The sequence below is a fragment of the Pelophylax lessonae genome (genome assembly GCF_965119305.1).
Source record: "Pelophylax lessonae genome assembly, chromosome: 5".
Classification (NCBI taxonomy): domain Eukaryota; kingdom Metazoa; phylum Chordata; class Amphibia; order Anura; family Ranidae; genus Pelophylax; species Pelophylax lessonae.
In genome coordinates, this window is record NC_138772.1 from 170197815 (window position 1) to 170219380 (window position 21566).

General features: G+C 44.0%; 1 protein-coding gene across 1 annotated transcript in view; it reads left to right on the forward strand.

The window, feature by feature from the left end:
- Positions 1-21566, forward strand: part of CAPN7 (calpain 7) — a 136735-nt gene that overhangs the window by 12628 nt on the left and 102541 nt on the right. Inside the window, exon 2 of the mRNA XM_082257541.1 lies at positions 20202-20310. Within this exon, the coding sequence (XP_082113667.1) occupies positions 20202-20310 (109 nt within the window). The remainder of the gene's footprint in view (positions 1-20201; positions 20311-21566) is intronic.

The following is a 21566-nucleotide window of genomic DNA, read 5'->3' on the forward strand; positions in this document are numbered from 1 at the left end:
AGGATCCGGTGGATCGAAAGATGGAAGCGGAGTCCCGCACTATCTTCTCCCTGATAGGGTCAGCATTTAGACCAGTAATTGTTATTGGTCTAGTTTCCCAGACACTAACGGAATGGGCGAGATTGGTACGCCAAGACCTAAGGGGAAAAGATATCCCCCAGGGAACATCTGATTTGATGGAACAGATTATACAAGGGCTACAGTTTGTCTGTGACGCAGCCTTGGATGCTACCCCTCTATTAGGGCATGCATCTATGTCAGCGGTAATCCTCAGACGTGTGCTGTGGTTAAAATGCTGGTCGGCTGACCTAGGTTCCAAAAAGACTCGAATCTCCCCTTTCAGGGGAATCGCCTATTTGGGGCCACCCTAGATGAAATTATTAAGGACGCCACTGGGGGCAAGAGCACTTTCTTGCCACAGGCTGCTAAAGCTAAGGGACCTCGCAACAAGCGAGGACCTTTCTTTACCGCCCATAAAGGGTTCGTACGCCCGGCTGGAACAAGCGGGAAAGGCAAGACTCCTCCAGGAGGGTTCAAGAAAGGCTGGTCGGACAAACAGAGGACGACTCAGCCAAACCCAAAGCAAAGGATTACACAGCCTGAAGGTGCGCCCCCACCCGGGTTGAGGGTGGGGGGACGTTTTCACCGGTATTCAGGACATTAGATCGAGCATCGACTACTACTACCGGTGCGATTCTTCCCTTCCAACATTTAGGTACTACAGGGAGCGGTAGTCACCGTTCCCTGAATAGATCTTTTCCTTTACCTTTTCCTAAGATTAGTCTCTATTCCCCACAGGAATCGGATCTGGTTGGCCAGACAGACCAAGAAGCCTCTAGCCGGGTGACTTCGGTCCCTGAGGTCCAACCAGAAAAGATCACCGTTCCTGATAGGAATCAGGTATCTGATAAATGTGTGGGAACAGAAAACGACCAGACTTTCTCGGATGGTCGGGGCCAGATAGCTCTAGGGACGCCTGGTTCAGATCCAGTCAGCGCCAGTGGTCCTAGAAATTCTAGGCTGGCCTCGTCAAGCCGGCCTGGCCGACTTGGACATGCTAGTCGCAGACGTTCCGTGGGAACTTCGTCTCAGGGAGTGTCTGTGGTCTCAAGGACCAATCTACCATCGTGCTTTACAGTCGCTGGTTTTAATGGCCTGGCCATTGAGACCCAATACTGAAGGACAGAGGGTTGTCAGCTTCAGTCATTCCTACCCTTATTAAAGCAAGGAAAGCGACTTCCAGCAAGGTCTATTATCACACATGGAAGACTTATATTGCGTGGTGCGAATCTTTAGGATTTCCTCCACGTACCTATTCGGTGACTCGAATATTGGCTTTTTTGCAAAAAGGGGTTTAGCAGAAACTAGCCTTGAGCACCATCAAGGGTCAAGTTTCAGCATTAGCAATCTTCTTTCAGAAACCTTTAGCTACCAAGTCCTTGGTGCGGAATTTCATCCAGGGGGTGCGGCACCTGGCTCCACCAGTCCGCGCGCCCTTACCGCCCTGGGATCTTAATTTAGTTTTGTCGGTTCTACAGAAACCTCCCTTTGAAAACATCAGGGAGATTCCCTTGCTTACTTTATCCCAGAAGGTGGCCTTCTTGGTGGCTATCACTTCTGCTCGCAGGGTGTCAGAACTGGCTGCATTATCTTGCCAGTCCCCATACCTAGTGATTCATAGGGATAAGGTAGTACTTCATCCTAAGCCATCCTTTCTTCCTAAGATGGTTTCAGATTTTCATCTGAATGAAGATATTGTACTACCTTCCTTGTGTCCTCAGCCCAATCATCATCGGGAACATGCGTTGCATTCCTTGGATGTGGTTCGGGCAATCAGGGTATACCTGAAAGCTACGGAATCATTCCGTAAGACGGATTCACTTTTTGTGATCACGGATGGCCCCAGAAAGGGGTTGCCTGCATCTGCCGCGACTATTGCCAAATGGATTAGACAGACGGTGGTACAGGCTTATTCTATTAAGGGTCAGAGTCCTCCGTTCCCTGTTAGGGCGCACTCCACTGGAGCGCTCAGTACTTCCTGGGCCTTTCGCCATCAGGCGTCAGTGGTCCAGGTATGTAAGGTGGCCACCTGGTCGTCGGTACATACCTTTACAAAATTTTATAAAATTGATGTGATGGCATCGGCGGATGCCTCTTTTGGCCGCAAAGTGCTGCAGGCCGCAATTTGAGGAGACCGGTGGTCTACCTCGAGGGTTTTTTTCTGTTGAAAAATTTTTTTGTTGAGTCTCATCAAGGATGAGCATTGTAAACTTCTAGTTGGCACCGGTTGGGCCTTCTAGATTTGGATTTGATTTCCATTTTCCCACCCCTCATTTGTGATACTGCTCTGGGACTTCCCGAAGGTGCTGTATCACCGAGGACTACGTCTGTCAATGAGCGATAGAGAAAAATGGATTTTTGTAAAATCTTACCGTAAAATCCTTTTCTCTTAGCATATTGACAGACGTAGTACCCGCCCCTCTGTTTTTGAGTTGGGTTGGGTTAAATTCTCTAAACACTGCTTTTGTGACATAACTGATTTGCTGTGGCAGAGAGAGAGAGGATATACCCTCGGGGACTGCCCCTAGGGTGTGGCCAGAGCATTTTATTTCCTGTCTAGTCCTGCTCCTGTGCAGGCAACATAACCCGAAGGTGCTGTATCACCGAGGACTACGTCTGTCAATGAGCTAAGAGAAAAGGATTTTACGGTAAGATTTTACAAAAATCCATTTTTATTTTTAAATATGTTTTCCATCATGCCTCATTGTATACAGTTTATTATTCTTTTTTGTGAGCCCGTTGCAGACTTTCTTACCTGGAAATCCTGACCGTTCTTATTGTAGGTTGACAGCAACCAAAAGCAGTGTCAAGTAAAATGATGAAGACATCAAATATACAGTGCCTTGCGAAAGTATTCGGCTCCCCTTGAACTTTGCGACCTTTTACCACATTTCAGGCTTCAAACATAAAGATATAAAACTGTATTTTTTTGTGAAGAATCAACAACAAGTTGGACACAATCATGAAGTGGAAAGAAATTTATTGGATATTTCAAACTTTAACAAATAAAAAACTGAAAAATTGGGCGTTTAAAATTATTCAGCCCCTTTACTTTCAGTGCAGCATACTCTCTCCAGAAGTTCAGTAAGGATCTCTGAATGATCCAATGTTGACTTAAATGACTAATGATGATAAATATAATCCACCTGTGTGTAATCAAGTCTCTGTATAAATGCATCGGCACTGTGATAGTCTCAGAGGTCAGTTTAAAGCGCAGAGAGCATCATAAAGAACAAAGAACACACTAGGCAGGTCCGAGATACTGTTGTTGAGAAGTTTAAAGCTGGATTTGGATACCAAAAGATTTCCCAAGCTTTAAATATCCCAAGGAGCACTGAGATAGCGATAATATTGAAATGGAAGGAGTATCAGACCACTGCAAATCTACGAAGACCTGGCCGTCCCTCTAAACTTTTAGCTCCTACAAGGAGAAGACTGATCAGAGATGCAGCCAAGAGGCCCATGATCACTCTGGATGAACTGCAGAGATCTACAGCTGAGGTGGGAGACTCTGTCCATAGGACAACAATCAGTTGTATACTGCACAAATCTGGCCTTTATGGAAGAGTGGCAAGAAGAAAGCCATTTCTTAAAGATATCCATAAAAGTGTTGTTTAAAGTTTGCCACAAGCCACCTGGGAGACACACCAAACATGTGGAAGAAGGTGCTCTGGTCAGATGAAACCAAAATTGAACTTTTTGGCAACAATGCAAAACGTTATGTTTGGCGTAAAAGCAACACAGCTCATCACCCTGAACACACCATCCCCACTGTCAAACATGGTGGTGGCAGCATCATGGTTTGGGCCTGCTTTTCTTCAGCAGGGACAGGGAAGATGGTTAAAATTGATGGGCAGATGGATGGAGCCAAATACAGGACCATTCTGGAGAAAACCTGATGGAGTCTGCAAAAGACCTGAGACTGGGACGGAGATTTGTCTTCCAACAAGACAATGATCCAAAACATAAAGCAAAATCTACAATGGAATGGTTCACAAATAAACATATCCAGGTGTTATAATGGCCAAGTCAAAGTCCAGACCTGAATCCAATCGAGAATCTGTGGAAAGAACTGAAAACTGCTGTTCACAAACGCTCTCCATCCAACCTCACTGAGCTCGAGCTGTTTTGCAAGGAGGAATGGGCAAAAATGTCAGTCTCTCGATGTGCAAAACTGATAGAGACATACCCCAAGCGACTTACAGCTGTAATCGCAGCAAAAGGTGGCGCTACAAAGTATTAACTTAAGGGGGCTGAATAATTTTGCACGCCCAATTTTTCAGTTTTTTATTTGTTAAAAAAGTTTGAAATATCCAATAAATTCCATTCCACTTCATGAATGTGTCCCACATGTTTATTCTTCACAAAAAATTACAGTTTTATATCTTTATGTTTGAATCCTGAAATGTGGCAAAAAGTTGCAAAGTTCAAGGGGGCCGAATACTTTCGCAAGGCACTGTAGTACTTCCCCTAGGTGCTGTTCAGATCACTGTGATGCGAGAATGTGTTGCACTCTATTGTGCTTTGTAAAGCCATTATTTCTTAGTGGCACCCCAATGTACCTAGCCATCAAAAATGCACTACAATGCATGGTAAAGTATTACTATGAGTTGTGGTGCAGCAGAATTTAAAGAAAGGATTGTGAACTTCTTTGGGGTGATTTCGTTAGATGTGGTATGCAGCCCATTCAAATGAACGCATGTAAAAATGTGCAGCATCACAGCTAGATCAACACAGGCACAACAAAAGGACACAGAGGGAACAATTGGTTTTTATGTGCTTTGCTCAGCACATACCAGTGCGTAGGAGTGTGTGTTGCATAAAAATGTAGAACATCTTAATAGATTTTTAGAAAAAGAAATCCGAACGTAAACACTGCAATGCAATATATCAACACACACCAACGCATGCAGGTTAGACACTGCTGTGAATAGGCCCCAAATATTCATATCCGTATGTTGGTATCACTTCTCACTGTATACAGTGTGACATCATTTCTTGAAAATCTGTTCTTATCTGGAGATCATGACAGTAACAGCATTTCCTCTTACAAGCTAAAAAGGCTAAGCTGATGTCTTGCAATTAGCAGCAGTGTTTTCTGCCTGCCTTGTGGGCTCTTTGGCAGTTAGACCTGATACCAGACATAAAAAAGATGAATAAAACATTTAGGGTGCACATACAGTAAGGTAAAGGAAATCACTGTATTTCAGTGTATAAAGAAGGCTTTTTTACATCACAGATCTCTTGTTCTAGTGAGACTTTCATTGGTAGGCAAGCATTATCTTTCTGTACTTATAATATATAGGTTTTCTATTGCATTGATTTTGTTTTGCAAACATACACACCTCCATTTACAGATAAAAGCAAACATTAGGTGACACAGTGCTATTACAGAAAAATCAATATGCTGAAAAAGTAAAAATAAGTTAATAATAATACAATATTTTTACCTTTGTTGTATGCATAGCTCTTTAGAACATAAAGGGTTACCGCTGTTCAGTTAAAAATAAAGGAAAAAAAATGACCGAGCTCATCTGCTTCTTTTTCATCAAATTAAGGTGCATGTGCCCAAAAAGAACACTTAAAAAAGGGGGAATATTAATTAATATTAATGATAGTAAAATATTGATATATAATGTGGCAGCCGGCTACATAGGCAGATTACAAACCTAAAAGTGACAAAAAACAAACAATAAGAGCCCATTCACACTAGCTCGACTTGTCAGCCTGACAAGTCGCGGTATGTCCCTGTCCATTGAGTAGTACAGGACCCGTTCTAATAGGAGCGACTCAAGTCGCTCCGACTTAGAAAAAGGGTCCTGTACTACTTCGGGGCGACCTCGGAGCGACTTGCATAGACTTCCATTATGTGAAGTCCCTGCAAGTCGCGCCGAAGTCATGTCGCCTCAGTGTGAACCGGCTCTTAAAGCAGCGCCAATAAGAAATGAGCACATAAAAATACGCATATAGTCCTTATAGTTCTTGAAAGCAAAAAGTCCCAAAGTTCTTTAAGAGGGAGAGAAAGAACAGTCCAAAATGTCCAAGCACCTGTGAATCAGTAAGGAATAGATGGAATCGCCTACAAAAAACTGCTTACCAGAAATTTTGACCCTCCTGTTACAGAGAAGACAAACAAGGCTAGGAATATTCAGGATAAACAAGATTATGGGACACCCTTCTCATCTCCTCCAATGGAAAATACACTCGCGCACACACATGGATAGAGGGACAGTTTCAGGAAATATCAAGCCTTCACTCCCCTGTTCCCCAGCAGTAGCGACACCACCTCAGAACAGCAAAGCAGGCCGATAGTGTAGTATGTATTGATACTAATTTATTAGCAAAAATATTGAACTTGCATGTATCTTGAAGTAACGGGCATATATGCAAAAAGCAGAGTTAAAAGCTGCGGCAAGGATAGCGTGCTGGAAGTCGGAGTGCCCGAGCTTACACGGATCAAACGACAAGGCCACTCAAAGTTGATATTTTAGTGTTTGGTGGACTTGCAGTGTCTTGAAAAAGTATTCATACCCAGGGCAGCCATCAGAAATTTTGGGGTCCCTTACACAGTTTTAGGCCAGGCCCCCCCCCCCCTGGGCCTGACCACCAACATATAGCAGGGCCCACCTGCCGTGTCGTCGTCCTCCTACAATCCCATGTCCTCCTTCATTCCATATCCTCTTCTTACTCCAGTCCCATCTCCTCCATCCCAGGAAAATAAAGGTGAATGGTTCTAGTAAATTCCGCCCCTCCTGTCCAGGGGTAAACAACTGGAGAACAGGGGAGGGCAGGGCCTACAGCTGTGTTTGATGGCTAGTGAGGGGCAGGACCCACAAAATAGGGCCAGGCTGCAAGGGAACGGCAGAGCATACAATTGAATGGCATTGCGAGGACAGGTGGCAACCATACCCTGTTTGGGGCCCCTCGGGACGCCCGGGCCCCCTACATGTGTATGGGCTGTACCCCCCTGATGGCGGCCCTGTTCATACCCCTTGAAATTTTCCACATTTTTGTCATGTTACAGCCAAAAACGTAAATGTATTTCATTGAGATTTTATGTGATAGACCAACACAGAGTGGCACATAATTGTGAAGTGATTCAAGTGAAGGAAAATGATTAATGGGTTTTCAAAAACTTTTACAAATTAATATCTGAAAAGTGTGGCGTGCATTTGTATTTACCCCACTGATTCAATACTTTGTAGAACCACCTTTCACTGCAATTACAGCTGCAAGTCTTTTTGAGTATGTCTCTACCACATCAAAGGTAGGGGTGCACCAATCCGACTTTTCTTGTCCCGATACTGATATCTGGCATTGTGTATCTGCTGATACCGGTCCGGAACTACACACATACACAATATGCATGCGGCTGCAGTACAGAGCAAAGCCGCTGCTTCATGTGTACGGTTCCTCCATTCACAGGCGGAGTGCATCTGATATCACTCCGCCTGTGAGCCGGACCTATGCAGGAAGTATCGGCTCCCATCCCATACTACTAATTAGAGCTGCACGATTCAGGATAAAATGAGAATCACAATTTTTTTGCTTGCATTAAAGATCATGATTCTCTGCGTAACATCATCTTTTACATTATAAAAAAAAAATTAGAATAACTTTACTGTTTTTTTTTTTTTTTTCATTAAAGTGTATTAATTGCGTTTGAAAGACTGCTGCGCAAATACAGTGTGACATAAAATATTACAACAATCGCCATTTTATTCTGTAGGGTCTCTGCTAAAACAAAATATATAAATGTTTGGGGGTTCTAAGTACTTTTCTAGCAAAATAATTGATTTTAACTTGCAAGCAACAAGTGTCAGAAAAAGGTTTAGTCTTTAAGAGGTTAAACTTACCTCCCCTGGGAGACGGAAAGAAAAGATACATTGTATTTATACTTAAAGCGGAGTTCCACCCTCAAAAGTGACTTTGGCCCATCCGCTTGCTCTATGTCACCTGAAAAAGAAATGGATAGTGACGATTTTTTTTTTTGCTTTACTTACCTTGTTTTTGAAGAAAATATACTTACCTTCCTTCCACTTCCTCCCTCTGCGCCGTAACTTCCTGCTTGCATTGACTCCTGGTAGCTGAACGTCATCTCTCCCAGGAATCAATGCGCCTGCACCGGCCCCGCTCGTCCCTTTCGGTGCAGGCGCGTCATTCACTGCTAAACAGCTTCTGGGCATGCCCAGAAGCTGTGCAGGGATGACGCGCCTGCACCGGAAGTGACAAGCAGGGCCGGTGCAGGGCATTCTGGGACCCAAGAGGACGCTCTGGCTTCAGCTGCCCACACCTGAGATGGCAGCGCTGGACAAGACAATTTCAAGGTAAGTATTTCTTCTAAAAGGTAAGTGCGACCTGGGACAGTTCAGAGGCTATCCATTCTGAAATGCACTAGCCCTGACTGTCCCGGGGGTATTTTTATCTCAAAAACGTTTCCGAGGCCGGAACTCCGCTTTAACTGGGAGACTGATGTTGATAGGCATTTGTGGGAGGCTTTTTTTTTAACAGCTGTTCTCTGCTCCTCACAGCTATGGAAAGAATCGAACAAATGTCATGTGCAGCTCTACTACTACTACACCAAGTAAGGGACGGCTGAGCCGGGACTCAGCAAAACCGGATCGGCCTGTGGATCGGTTAATTTTACAGATCCCCCCCCCCGATCCAACTATTGTGGCAGTATCGGCGGCGATATCCGATCCTAATATCGGATTGGTGCATCCCTAATCTACAGAGTGAAATTTTTGCCCATTCTTCTTTGCAAAATAGGTCAAGCTCTGTCAGATTGGATGGAGAGCATCTGTAAACGGCAGTTTTCAAATCTTGCCACAGATTTTCAATCGGATTTAGGTCTGGACTTTGACTGGGCCATTCTAACACATGAATATGCTTTTATCTAAACCATTCCATTGTAGTTCTGGCTGTATGTTTAGGGTGAACCTCTGCCCCAGTCTCAAGTCTTTTGCAGACGCTAACAGGTTTTCTTCTAAGATTGCCCTGTATTTGGCTCCATCCATCTTCCCATCAACTGTCCAGCTTCCCTGCCCCTGCTGAAGAAAAGCATCCCCACAACATGATGCTGCCACCACCATGTTTCACGGTGTAGATGGTGTGTTCAGGGTAATGCGCAGTGTCAGTTTTCTGTCACACATAGTGTTTTGCTTTTAGGCCAAAAAGTTCAATTTTGGTCTCATCTGACCAGAGCACCTTTTTCCACATGTTTGCTGTGTCCTCCACATGGCTTCTCACAAACTGCAAACAGGACTTCTTACGGGTTTCTTTCAACAATGACTTTCTTCTTGCCACTCTTCTATAAAGGCCAGATTTGTGGAGTGCACGACTAATAGTTGTCCTGTGGACAGATTCACCCACCTGAGTTGTGGATCTCTGCAGCTCCTCCAGAGTTACCATGGGCCTCTTGGCTGCTTCTCTGATTAATGTTCTCCTTGCCCAGCCTGTCAGTTTAGGTGGACGACCATCTTTTGGTAGGTTTGCAGTTGTGTCATACTCTTTCCATTTTGGGATGATGGATTGAACAGTGCTCAGTGAGATGTTCAAAGCTTGGGATATTTTTTTATAACTTAACCCTACTTTAAACCTCTCCACAACTTTATCCCTGACCTGTCTGGTGTGTTCCTTGGCCTTCATGATGCTTTTTGTTCACTAAGGTTCTCTAACAAACCTCTGAGGGCTTCACAGAACAGCTGTATTTATACTGAGATTAAATTACATACAGGTGGACTCTATTTACTAATTAGCTGACTTCTGAGGGGAATTGGTTCCACTAGATTTTAGTTAGGGGTATCAAAGTAAAGGGGACTGAACACAAATGCACGCCACACTTTTTTAAGGTATTTTATTTGTAAAAAAAAAATAACCCTTTATCATTTTCCTTCCACTTCACAATTATGTGTTGGTCTATCACAAAAAATCCCAATAAATACATTTTATGTTTGTGGGTCTAACATGACAAAATGTGGAATATTTTAAGGCGTATGAACACTTTTTAAAGGGACTGTAAATTGTTTGATTTAGTCACTGGATATCATCAGGACCACATCTTAGGCCCTGTTCACACCTGAGTGTTTTTCAGCTCATAAAACGCTCATCTCTGAAGTCTCAAAACGCCCCACAAGCAAAACCCTGTTCATTTTAATGGCCTTAGTTCATATCTGAGCGGTTTGTCGTCTGAAGTTCAAAAAAGAAGATGAGCTTCTTTTTTGGCAGATTACAAGCGTTTTTGTTAGATGTCAATGCCTGCCTCCAAACACCTGCAAAAAACACCTGAAAAACACCCCAAAAAAAGCCTGAAAATGATAGGCTCAGGTGTGAAAGGGCCCCTAAGATCATAGCCTATGTGTATTGAAAATGTATGGATTGTTTACATACTTCTGACTCAAAATGTAAATATATCAGAACAGGAAAAGGCGCACAGGCAGCTAGTTGTGTCGTCACTTCCAGGAAATGATGGGGTGTCGTAGGCAATGTGTTTGTGTGGGCATGGGCTCCTTCTTCCCGCCTGTGCGTTTCACGGCTCCAGGAAGTGTCGGCATCCACCGGCAGCGTCCCCCTGAGTCACAGCCGCAGAAGACAATTCTTACCCACTGCTCCATTGACAGGGATGATCTGCCAAAAAACATATAAAGGAAAATCTTTAGGTAATGAGTGTCTCTTTTATATGCACAAAGCTGGGAACTTTCTTTTTATCTTGACTCTTTGACATGAATTTTGTTTGCTATTGTTACATTGCGTGGGTTTCCTTTGGGTACTTCGGTCCCCCCCCCCAATTTAAAGACATGCTGGTAGTTTAATTGGCTCCTGTCTAAATTGGCCCTAGTATGTGTATGTATGAATGTCAGTTAAGCACCGTATACACAGGCCAAACGCGGGTCAACATCAGCCTGTTCAATAAAAACTGGCCGACATTCGGCTCATATGTATGTCAGCCAGTCCGACTGTCAGACAAGCATGCTGGAAAACCAGCAGCTGACCAGCTCCTGATCAGCGCTCTCAGCCATTGGCCGTCCCCCTGTGAGAACACAACTGCTCAGATTGTTAGTACAGCGGCTCCGGCTGGAGCTGACAGTTTCACTGGGTTGAATGGGAAAAAACCCATAGTGTGTAACAGGCTTAAAGCGGAGTTCCACCCGAAAGTGGAACTTCCGCTTTAAGTACTCCTAACCCCCTGACATGTCACATTTGGCATGTCATTTTTTTCGGGGCGGGGGAGCAGGGGAGTATTGACAGGTACCGGTGCTCCGAGCAGAAGTTCTCCTCTCCCTTTCTGCAAACTTCTGGGACATGTCAGAGTTCCCAGAACCTTTCCGGCCAATCAAGACGTGCAGCGTGACTCGCACACGCGCAATGCGCACCTGACTGTGAAGTTGCAAGGTGCCCACACTAGTGATGCCAGCGCCGCCGAGAGCAGAGGAAGAGGATTGAGGCTTCGGGCGGCCACATCGCTGGATCGTGGGACAGGTGAGTGTATGTTTATTAAAAGTCAGCAGCTACACTTTTTGTAGCTGCTGACTTTTAATAAACACAGAAAAGGCTGAAACTCTGCTTTAAGAGACCTTAGATCAGGGCTCGACAATCCCCGGGCGCCAGGTCGCATTTGCGACTAGAATTAGCGACCTGGCGCCTGGGGGTGCCCTGCAGAAGGTGTCCTGTCATTTTTGCCCGGACTTCCGCGCACGGACTTCCGGGCCGTCCGAAAATTGAGGCCCCGGCTTTTCGGCCTACTTGAGATGACAGGCTTCCAATGGGGAACTGGCGCCCTCTTGTGGAGGCCGGGAGTAATGACTGTTGTAATGACTGTTTCCACTGCCTTTTTGTTCTCAATTCATTCATTACCATCTCCCTGTCCAGTTAGTTACCTTTGACAGGGAGTGTGGTTATTATTATTTAATTTATTTTTTAAATGTAAAAAAAAAAAAATAAATAATATTTTTTTCTTTTTTTTAATTATTAAAAAAATAAAAAAAAAATCTTTTTTTTCCAATTATTAAAAAAATATATATATATATATATATATATATATATATATCCTTCTTTTTTTTTTTTTTCCTCATCGCCATGCCACAGCCGAAGGCCCCTTTCACACAGGCTGTCTGATCAGGTCCGCCTGTCAGTTTTTCAGGCAGACCTGATCGGACCCTTGATTCTCCTCTATGGAGCAGTAATCTGCCGCCATCTGATCCTGTCCACCAAAAGCAGATGGATGGTGGTTCTATTTTCTATCCATCCCGTGGATCGGATCAGATGGCATCGGATGGAAAGAGACAGACAGTCTGTTTTCATCCAATTGTGCTATAGAGGAGAGTGGGGTTCTAGTCGTATTTATGTGTAAATTTAGTATCCGTTTTATTAAATAAAGCTTGGTTGTTAGTTTAAAAAAAAAAAAAACTGGCTCCTAACTTTTTTAGCTGGCTCCTAGATTTCAGGAAAATTTGTCAAGCCCTGCCTTAGATTATAAGCTCCTTGAGGGCAGGGACTAATGTGAATGTACACGATACACGTAAAAGCACAGCGTAAATTGATTGCGCTATCGAAGAACCTGTAATAAATACATTATTCCTGGGTAAAAAAGATTTACTTCAGCACAAATTGCGCCTCTTTTTATATGTCATTTAATTATCACTGTAGGCTCATGCCACTCATACATTCCTTTCAGGTTATTATCTATATTACCTTCTTAAGTCACGTTCTGTATGCTAACAATGCCATACTGGAAAGATGATCACATAGTCATATGATTCCAGCTCTAGACTTACTGAACTTGGAATTGAACTGTGAACCCTACCAGTTGACAGATTCCTTATATGGGAATAAGAGGATAAACAAATGGTTTTCTGATCATCCTCTGAGCTATCACAATCTGCCCCCTCCTATGTACACAAGGGGAGAGGTTTTCCTCTGAGGATTCAGGAATCCTGACACTGAACAATATTTATCCTCTGTTCCTATTAAGCAATCATAATGCCAACTGATAGCAACTCAAACGCTTTCAAATGAGCATGCCTACATATATCATAGGTTCAGAGTTCTAATTAAAGCGGTTGTATATTAAAAAAAAAACAAACCCTGCAGGAGAAAGGCATAATGAGCTAGTATGCATCACATACTTGCCCATTATGAAATACTTACCTTAAAACAAAGCCCCGACGCAGTCGCCCGGACACCGCTGAGGGAGCCGTCATGTTCCCTCGACATCTCTTCCGGGTTCGGCGGCTCCGGCGCTGTGAGTGGCCGGAGCCGCGATGGCGTCACTCCCGCGCATGCGCACGGGAGTTACTTTCAGGCGAGGAGCCGGCAAAGAGCTCTGAAGGTCCACCGAACCTTCAAAGCGCATGCGCCGCTGGTGTCAGCGGCTGCATGCAGGGCGAATATCTCCTAAACTGTGCAGGTTTAGGAGATATTCATTTTACCTTATCATAGGCTTACCTGTAGGTAGAAGTTTAATGGCAGAGTATACTACCGCTTTAAGAAATCTATTTACAAAAGCTGTCAGTAAATGTTGAAGAGGATGAATGCTGATGAAGTAAAAAAAAAAAGGAATCTGCGAATCCTGTGCACTGAATCTGAGGACACAATAGGCTCCGGGCCCATTCACACAGCGTGGGTTAGGCTAATATACTCCATGCAGGCCCAAAGTTATAATACATTGCTATCATTAGACCTAGTTCACAACAACGCTCTACATCGGTGTGCGCTGCTTTAAAATGGAACTTGCTTACAACACATTGCAGCGGAAAATGCAGAGGTAGATTTACTAAAACTGAAGCACTCAGAGTCTGGTGCAGCTGTGCATGGTAGCCAATCAGCTTCTTAAGGGCTCTTTCACACGAGCGGTCCGATCAGATCCGCCTATCAGTTTTTTAGGCGGATCTGATCGGATCCTCCATGCAGCTCTATGGGGCAGCGGGTGTCAGCGGAGTTCACCTCCGCTGACACCTGCTGCCATCCGCATCCGATCCTGTGCTGAAATCTGGACGGATGGAAACCCTATTTTTCCATCCGTTCAGTAATCGGAGCGGAGCGGATCTGATGAGAGCGGACAAGCGGTCCGCTCTCCTCCGATCCCCCATAGAGGGCAGCGGGTGCTGAGACACCTCCCTCTCCGCTCTGCAAGCGGAGACGGAGCTGTCATCCGCCCGGCTCAGCGGGGATCGCGGATCGATCCCCGCTGAGCAACACGGATCCGCCTGCGGAGGCGGACCGTGTGAAAGAAGCCTAAAGCACGTACATAGGATCCAAAAATCGGAAGACAGATCGTCCTTTTTCCTAGTCGCATATCAAAAATAAAGAGTTTACTAAAGTTGCAAACATTTTCGTACGGCCGAATAAAAAAATCGGAAGTGATGTAATGTGTTATAGTGTATTTGAATTGTATTTTCGAACGACAGTTGTACTGATTAAACGAAAATCGTACGATCTGGTATAGTTTGACAAAAATTGATCGAATAATGTCAGATAAAAAGGCCGGCTCTTGAAAGCTGTGTACTAACGATCTGATTATCAAACGATCGCTTCAAAAGTGGTATTTTTCGTCCGAATTGTGGATCGTTTGTACAGGCCATTAGTTCAACTTGTTCAGTTTAACTTTGGCAATAAAACCTGGAAGCTGATTGATTGGTTCATATGCATAGTTGCACTAGTTTTTTCACTCTTCAGTTTTAATAAATAAGCCCCACAGTGTTCTAATTTCAGCTGTGAACAGATTCAAAAAGAAAGGGTCCTTTCACACGGGCTTTCTGCCCGGCGGACTCAGTTTTTGCTCAGCGGGGATCGACAAGCTGATCCCCGCTGAGCAAGCGGATGACAGATCCATCTCTGCTTACTTTGCAGAGACAGACCTGTCAGAGCCCCGCTCTCCTCTATGGGAGATCTGTCCATTTCGATCCGATCCTCCTAGAAAGATGGAAAATAGGGTTTCCATCCATCTGGATTTCATGGAGAGGTTCGGTTAGGATAGCAGCAGGCGTCAGGGGACATATCGCCACTGACACAGTGGCATCTTAAGAGCATTATAGGCACCCGGGCAATGCAGTGCACTGGGGCCCTGCCTACACAATCACCCACCAGAATAAAAATGCAAATTATTGATAAGGTGATATTTATTGGTACAGCAGTGCCAGGCTAATGACAGCTCCCAAGTTCCGCAGCTGGATCCGGTGAACACACACAGGGACGGGAGTCAGACTTGACTGTCCTGTGTGTGCCTGTTCCCATGGCGGCAGACAGGCATTCCTGCAGTTGTGGGCTCCCCCTGCATGGCCCAAGTGGCCTGACAGTAGCACAGGGCCGACATGCGCTTGCAACCTGCTAAGTTTGCCGGTGGGATGCACACAGGAATCAGGACTAATGCTTGGCTGGGGCTGGGTCACTGGGCAAGTGGGGCCCCCCAGGCAAGTGGGGCCCCTGGGCAACTGCCCAGCGTGCCCATTCAGTAAGATGGCCCAGCACTGACATCTGCTGCTCCATACAGGTGCATGGAGGATCCAATCAGTTCTGCCTGAAAAACTGACAGGCGGACCTGATCGGAAAGCCTGTGTGAAAGGGGCCAAACGCATATCAACACAAAACAAATCTGCCTTTGCATGTCTTTGCATTTGTGTTTAGTGCTCATCGACAATCGCTGCATGCAACACAGGTTGTGTGAATTTAGCCTTAGGCATGGACTTTGATCAGTACATGTCTCCATAGAAATTCATTGGATAATGTTGGATTTAATCAGTTCAGAGTAGCTTAATTTGTAACATTTTGAAAACACATTTAACATCTAATTAAAAAGAAATGGAGATATCCTACCTCACCCCCCCCCCTTCTTTTTTTTCTTTTTCTTCTAGCTCAACTATCAACCCATCCCCCCCATGTCAAGGTCCTAGGTTTAGTCCTAGAATTATCCTAATGGCCCCACATCCAATCACTGTCCATAGCTTGCTGCCTCAACCTTCGCAACATGCCCAGAATACGCCCCTTCCTAACTAATGACACCATAAAGCTCCTAATTCACTCCCTGGTCATCTCTTGCCTTAACTACTGCAACTCCCTCCTCATTAGATTACCTTTACATAGGCTATCCACCCTTCAATCCATCATGAATGCTGCTGCCAGGCTCATCCACCTTACCAACCGATCAGTGTCTGCCACCCCTCTCTGCCAATCTCTCTACTGGCTTCCACTCACCCAACAAATTAAATGTAAAACTCCTCTATTAAGAGAAGCCTATTTGGCCCCCACCTAACAACTGTGCATTTATTTTCTACAACAGCCCATCCCCTACAGTTATTACCTTTTTTGTATCTCTTTGACCCTCTCTCCTAGATTGTAAGCTCTAATGAGCAGGGCTCGCTGATTCCTCCTGTATTAGGTTGTATTGTAATTGTACTGTCTGCCTTTATGTTGTAAAGCACTGCGTAAACTGTTGGCTCTATATAAATGCTGTATGATAAAAATGATATTAATAATAATAATATTTTTTGGCCAATGCCCCTCGACTCAATAAAAGCCTCTAGGGTTTATTTTTTACTAAACTGAAGAGTGATAAAACAGGCTCACTTCTGCATAGAAACCAATCAGCTTCCAGGTTTTATTGCCAAAGCTTAGTTAAACAAGCTGAGGTTAGAAGCTGATTGGTTTCTGTGCAGTAGTGAGCCTGATTTTGCACTCTCCAGCTTTAGTAAACAAACTTCTTAGACCGCATTCACATTGATCCGACTTGGATCGCGACTTGTCAGCCTGACAAGTTGCAGTCCGTCACGCTCCCATTGAGTAGTACAGGAGCCGTTCTACTAGGAGCGACACGAGTCGCTCCGACTTAGAAAAAGGGTCCTGTACTACTTTGGGGCGACCTGGAGGCAACTTGCATAGACATTCATTTTATGAAGTCTGTGCAAGTCGTGCTGCATGCGACTTCACAGGTCGCCCCCTAAGTCGGAGCGACCTAGTGTGAACCAGCACTTAGTGTCCATGCATACATAGGTTTTTACCAGAGTTTAGGTGCAGCAGAGATTAGAAGCAGTCAAAGCTCCTCTCCTGAACGCAGAAGAATCGCAGTCAAAAGAGGATTTGTTGGGTATAAACAAATGCCAAAGGCGCCTAAATGTGTCTAAACGCACCTAAACACTAGACCTGTTTAGGACTTCAGCATTTATTCACTTCAATAGCCAGAATAAATTTAAAATTCTGGCCAATGAAATAAAGTCCCAAATGACAAACGCTGTCAAAGAGGATGTAAACCCAACATTGTACTTGTAGAAAGAGATCTTATGTTCTATTTGTATTGCTTCCTTTGTGTGAAATCCCTGGTGTTCCTGCCTATCCCTCGGATTTCCATTAAAAACTGGCCACACTAAGCAGGAGAGCACAGCTTTGTCAGTTTTCTAGCTATGTTGGGAACTCAGCCTGCTCTCATCCAATGATCAGACTTGTCCTGACACGCTTTCCCTGCACAGCCATTCACTGGGAAGCTTAGTGTAATGCTGTTTATCCTCCCCCAGCTCTTATGCAGCTGAGAACAGTGGGAATGTGATCACCTATAAAAAGGGAAAAAAGGTATTTATAATTTTTTTTTTTATATCTATATACAAATGTTTTGCCTTTCATTTCTATTTTAAACTGAATTGGTTGTTTTACAATGTGATCCTTTGCAATCACTTTATACTTGCCTAAACTGGTTTTGAAAAAATGCAGCTTAGGTGAGTTTTCTGATTTTGAACTGAACTTTCAGTATGAACTGATTTTCTCTTGAAAGGAGAAACAGCATTCATAATAAACCAGTGCGCATAAACCCTTAAAAAATAAAACATGATTGACTAGCCCTAAAATTTTGTTAATAATCTGTAGTAAAATAAGAAATTATTAGAAAAATCTCATTGTTTATACTGTAGAATTAAAAAAAAAAAAAAAAGGAAAGGAAATGCAATAAAATACCTAAATACAATAATATTGTGGACTCTAGGGCCGCCAATACATGGAGCGAATTTCTTTCCTGCAACCATGGTTTGACAGAGCAATCAGATGGTGTTGACCGAAGAATACTCCTGTTGGGCCATTATCTTCTCCTGGCAGGGGGCGGAAGGGGGAAACCATCCCCGCCGGGGGAGGACAGTGATTATCGCTAGCTATAATTGTAATGGAACATCCAGCACCCCGACCAGGTACCTCTGTTGACGGATGCTCCTAGTGCTTCCCGAGGGCTCCAAGCACTCCACCAGACACCGTAACCACTTCAGACCCCACGAACTGCCGCAGCTTGGTTAGGGTCTTGCCGTCTTCTACCCACCCTGGACCTACGACAAGGCTCCAGGTTCCCGTGGGTGAACCCAGAGAGTGCAGCAGAACAAGCTCTTACACAAGCTCTTACAAGAGCTTATTGATTATCCAAGGGAGTATGGAAGACCATAGCAATCTCTTGCAGCATATTCCCCCAATAAGAGACAGGACTCTAGATTGAGAGTGAACTAACTCTAGAACAACTTTATTGAACAAGAAACAGACTTATATACAGTTTTCACCCACAAGGTTATCACCCAGGTGGACCTTGTTGAAGACTGGACGTAACATTCACAATCCAATAGGAACAGAGTTTTACACTCTCATACAGTGTAGTGTACACAATCCCTCCCCTCTGGCTGATTACAGTAGCATATACAGATGAAAGTGTATACAGGAACTAAACTAATTATCTAGCCATCTGGACAGAACAATGTGAGGTCATTAACATTTAACAATGGAACAGAGTCAGACAGGTAAACTTTATCACAATCCACATTCCCTTCCAATACACAAACAATAGGGAAGTCTGCAAATGACAGTCTTTGTGTCTCTCTCACAGCCAAGCATGGAATACACTGTGTAAGGTGGTATTAAATCTTTATATTTCTATATGAAGATTTTGCTGACAAATATTGAAGAAATCCAAACCATTACTTATCTGTCTTTCACTCATAGTGACGGTGAGTACCGTCACAATAATTGTAAGTTGTAAGGCAAGCTGGATCGAGCAACTTCGTACATTCAGCCTGCCCACTAATGATTCGAATTTCAGCTGGTTCAGCATTTGAACTGGGCATGGCTGGCCTTTGCTGTAGAAAAATTTCACGTTCATCTGTTTATAAGCCTGATGACGTCTAGACATTAACTGATGTACTTGAACAGATGAATATCAGGGTAAAAAATAAAACCATTCCATAAAAAGAGGCCCCCAAGTCAGGTAATGACATGCATGATTTTAGTGATTATTTTTTTGGTGGTGTGACATACTTTCAGAAAACAGAGCTTGGGCTCTTTCACACGGGCGGTCCGATCAGATCCGCCTGTCAGTTTTTTTAGGCGGATCTGATCGGATCCTCCATGCAGCTCTATGGGGCAGCGGGTGTCAGCGGAGACACCTCCGCTGACACCCGCTGCCATCCGCATCCGATCCTGTGCTGAAATCTGGACGGATGGAAACCCTATTTTTCCATCCGTTCAGTAATTGGAGCGGAGCGGATCTCATGAGAGCGGACAAGCGGTCCATTCTCATCCGATCCCCCATAGAGGGCAGCGGGTGCTGAGACACCTCCCTCTCCGCTCTGTCGATCCGCGATCCCCGCTGAGCAACACGGATCCGCCTACGGAGGCGGACCGTGTGAAAGAGCCCCTTGTTGGTTTACAAATTTTGTAGCATCAATAATGTCTTGGTACACGTCTAAGGGATTCAGGAATACTGTAGCTGCAGCATCCAAAGGGGAAAGCGTATGAGACATGGGTTTTCATATTTTAATCTTTTTTATTGAGGTAAGGCAGCATTCTTCAGCCAGGAGAGAAACTACAAACCATTTGGCACCATTGATAAAGAAACAGAACAATAGGAGTAGATAGACATAATAAGTAGAAGTGCAAGCTCAACATAAAAACATCCATAGGGTTACCATAATGGAAGGAGGCATTCATTTTTGGGCCATATAGGCCAAGGCGCTTTTGTATGTTTCTCTCTTACCACTCTTCATCTCTTCTTTAGACTTACTGAAAAAAGTAAAATGATGTTTCGAGATCTGAAATAAGTAAAGTTTTGCTCTATGAAAGACAAATTGTTCACATTGTTGTAGAATTGCAGTTTACCTTACCCTTAACTGTTGTGTTGGTTTGTGTTGCAGGAAGCAGCTCAAGCCCTAATTTATGCCGAGATGGCAGGCTCAACCCTGGAGAACATTCAAGACAAGATAAATGAGTACCAGGACCGGGTACAAGCTCTGTACAGTGCAGGTAGTCATATGGGTGGCAGGTGCCTGCTATTTTTGTTTTGCTATGTGTCCTGTTCTAGGTAATAGAACTATTGTTATTTGGAATACAATCTGTACATCCTATCCCTTTCTCTGGCAGCTATTCCTCAAATCACCTTCCGTATTTTCTGGCGTATAAGACGACCCCCCCTGATTTTCAAGTTAAAAAATAGGTTTTGGGCTATACTCGCCGTATAAGACTACCCCCCTTCCGAAGCAAGGCAACACCATTGAAAAACATCAGATTTCTCATAGATCTCCATGGTACCCTAGTACTGTAATGCATGTAATCTCTCATAATATCTCCAAGGTACCCTAAGGATTACCGGTAGATGTAATCTCAAGACGCTGGCTGTGCGGGAATCCTGTACCGATATACAGGATGTACCGTAGCTTCGGCTACATACAGTATACCGCGCTGAGCCAATCACAATGAGTGATGTATTCTATTATTGAATGCAAAGCCTGCTCAGATTGGCAGAGTCAGAGAGGCGGGATGATGTTACTCCGCCATTCCGAGCAGGCTTTGCATTCAATAATAGAATACATCGCTCTCCCTGATTGGCTCAGGGCGGTACACTGTATGTAGCGGAAGCTACGGTACATACGGTATACCGGTACAGGATTCCCACACAGCAAGTGTCTTGAGAGATTATATCTACCGGTAATACTTATACTTAGGTTACCTTGGAGATATACTCGGAGTATAAGACGACCCCCCATTTTTGGGGGATTTTTTTGAGGTTCAAAAGTAGTCTTATACGCCAGAAAATACAGTACTTTACGTTCTGTGGCAGATCTCCTCTCACTGTCCACAATAGCTTTTTTTGCAGGTTGTTCCAGCTGACTTTGCACTACCAATGGTTGGAACATGCTTCCAAAAAAAAAATCTTCCTGTTGGTTTTAGTGTTTAATTTACCTTTCCTTGAGTGTAGGGAAGGGCTTGGGAAGTGTCAGTAGACCAGATGCTTCCACTGGCACTGTTATAGCCTTCAAATAAAAATCCAAGCATACTTGCTAACCTTCCTGACACTTTAAATGACCTATCTATAACTATTCATCGCTGTGATAAAAAAAAAAAAAAAAACAGCCTATTTATTAAAAGCAAATAAAAGAAGGCTCTTCAAAAGGCGTATTACAATGTATCTTCTTTGTATAATATTTGTGTCTATTTATCATCAGAATCACTTTTCCAAAGAACCACTCCAAAAAGTTTTTTTGGACTTTATTTGTGCACAT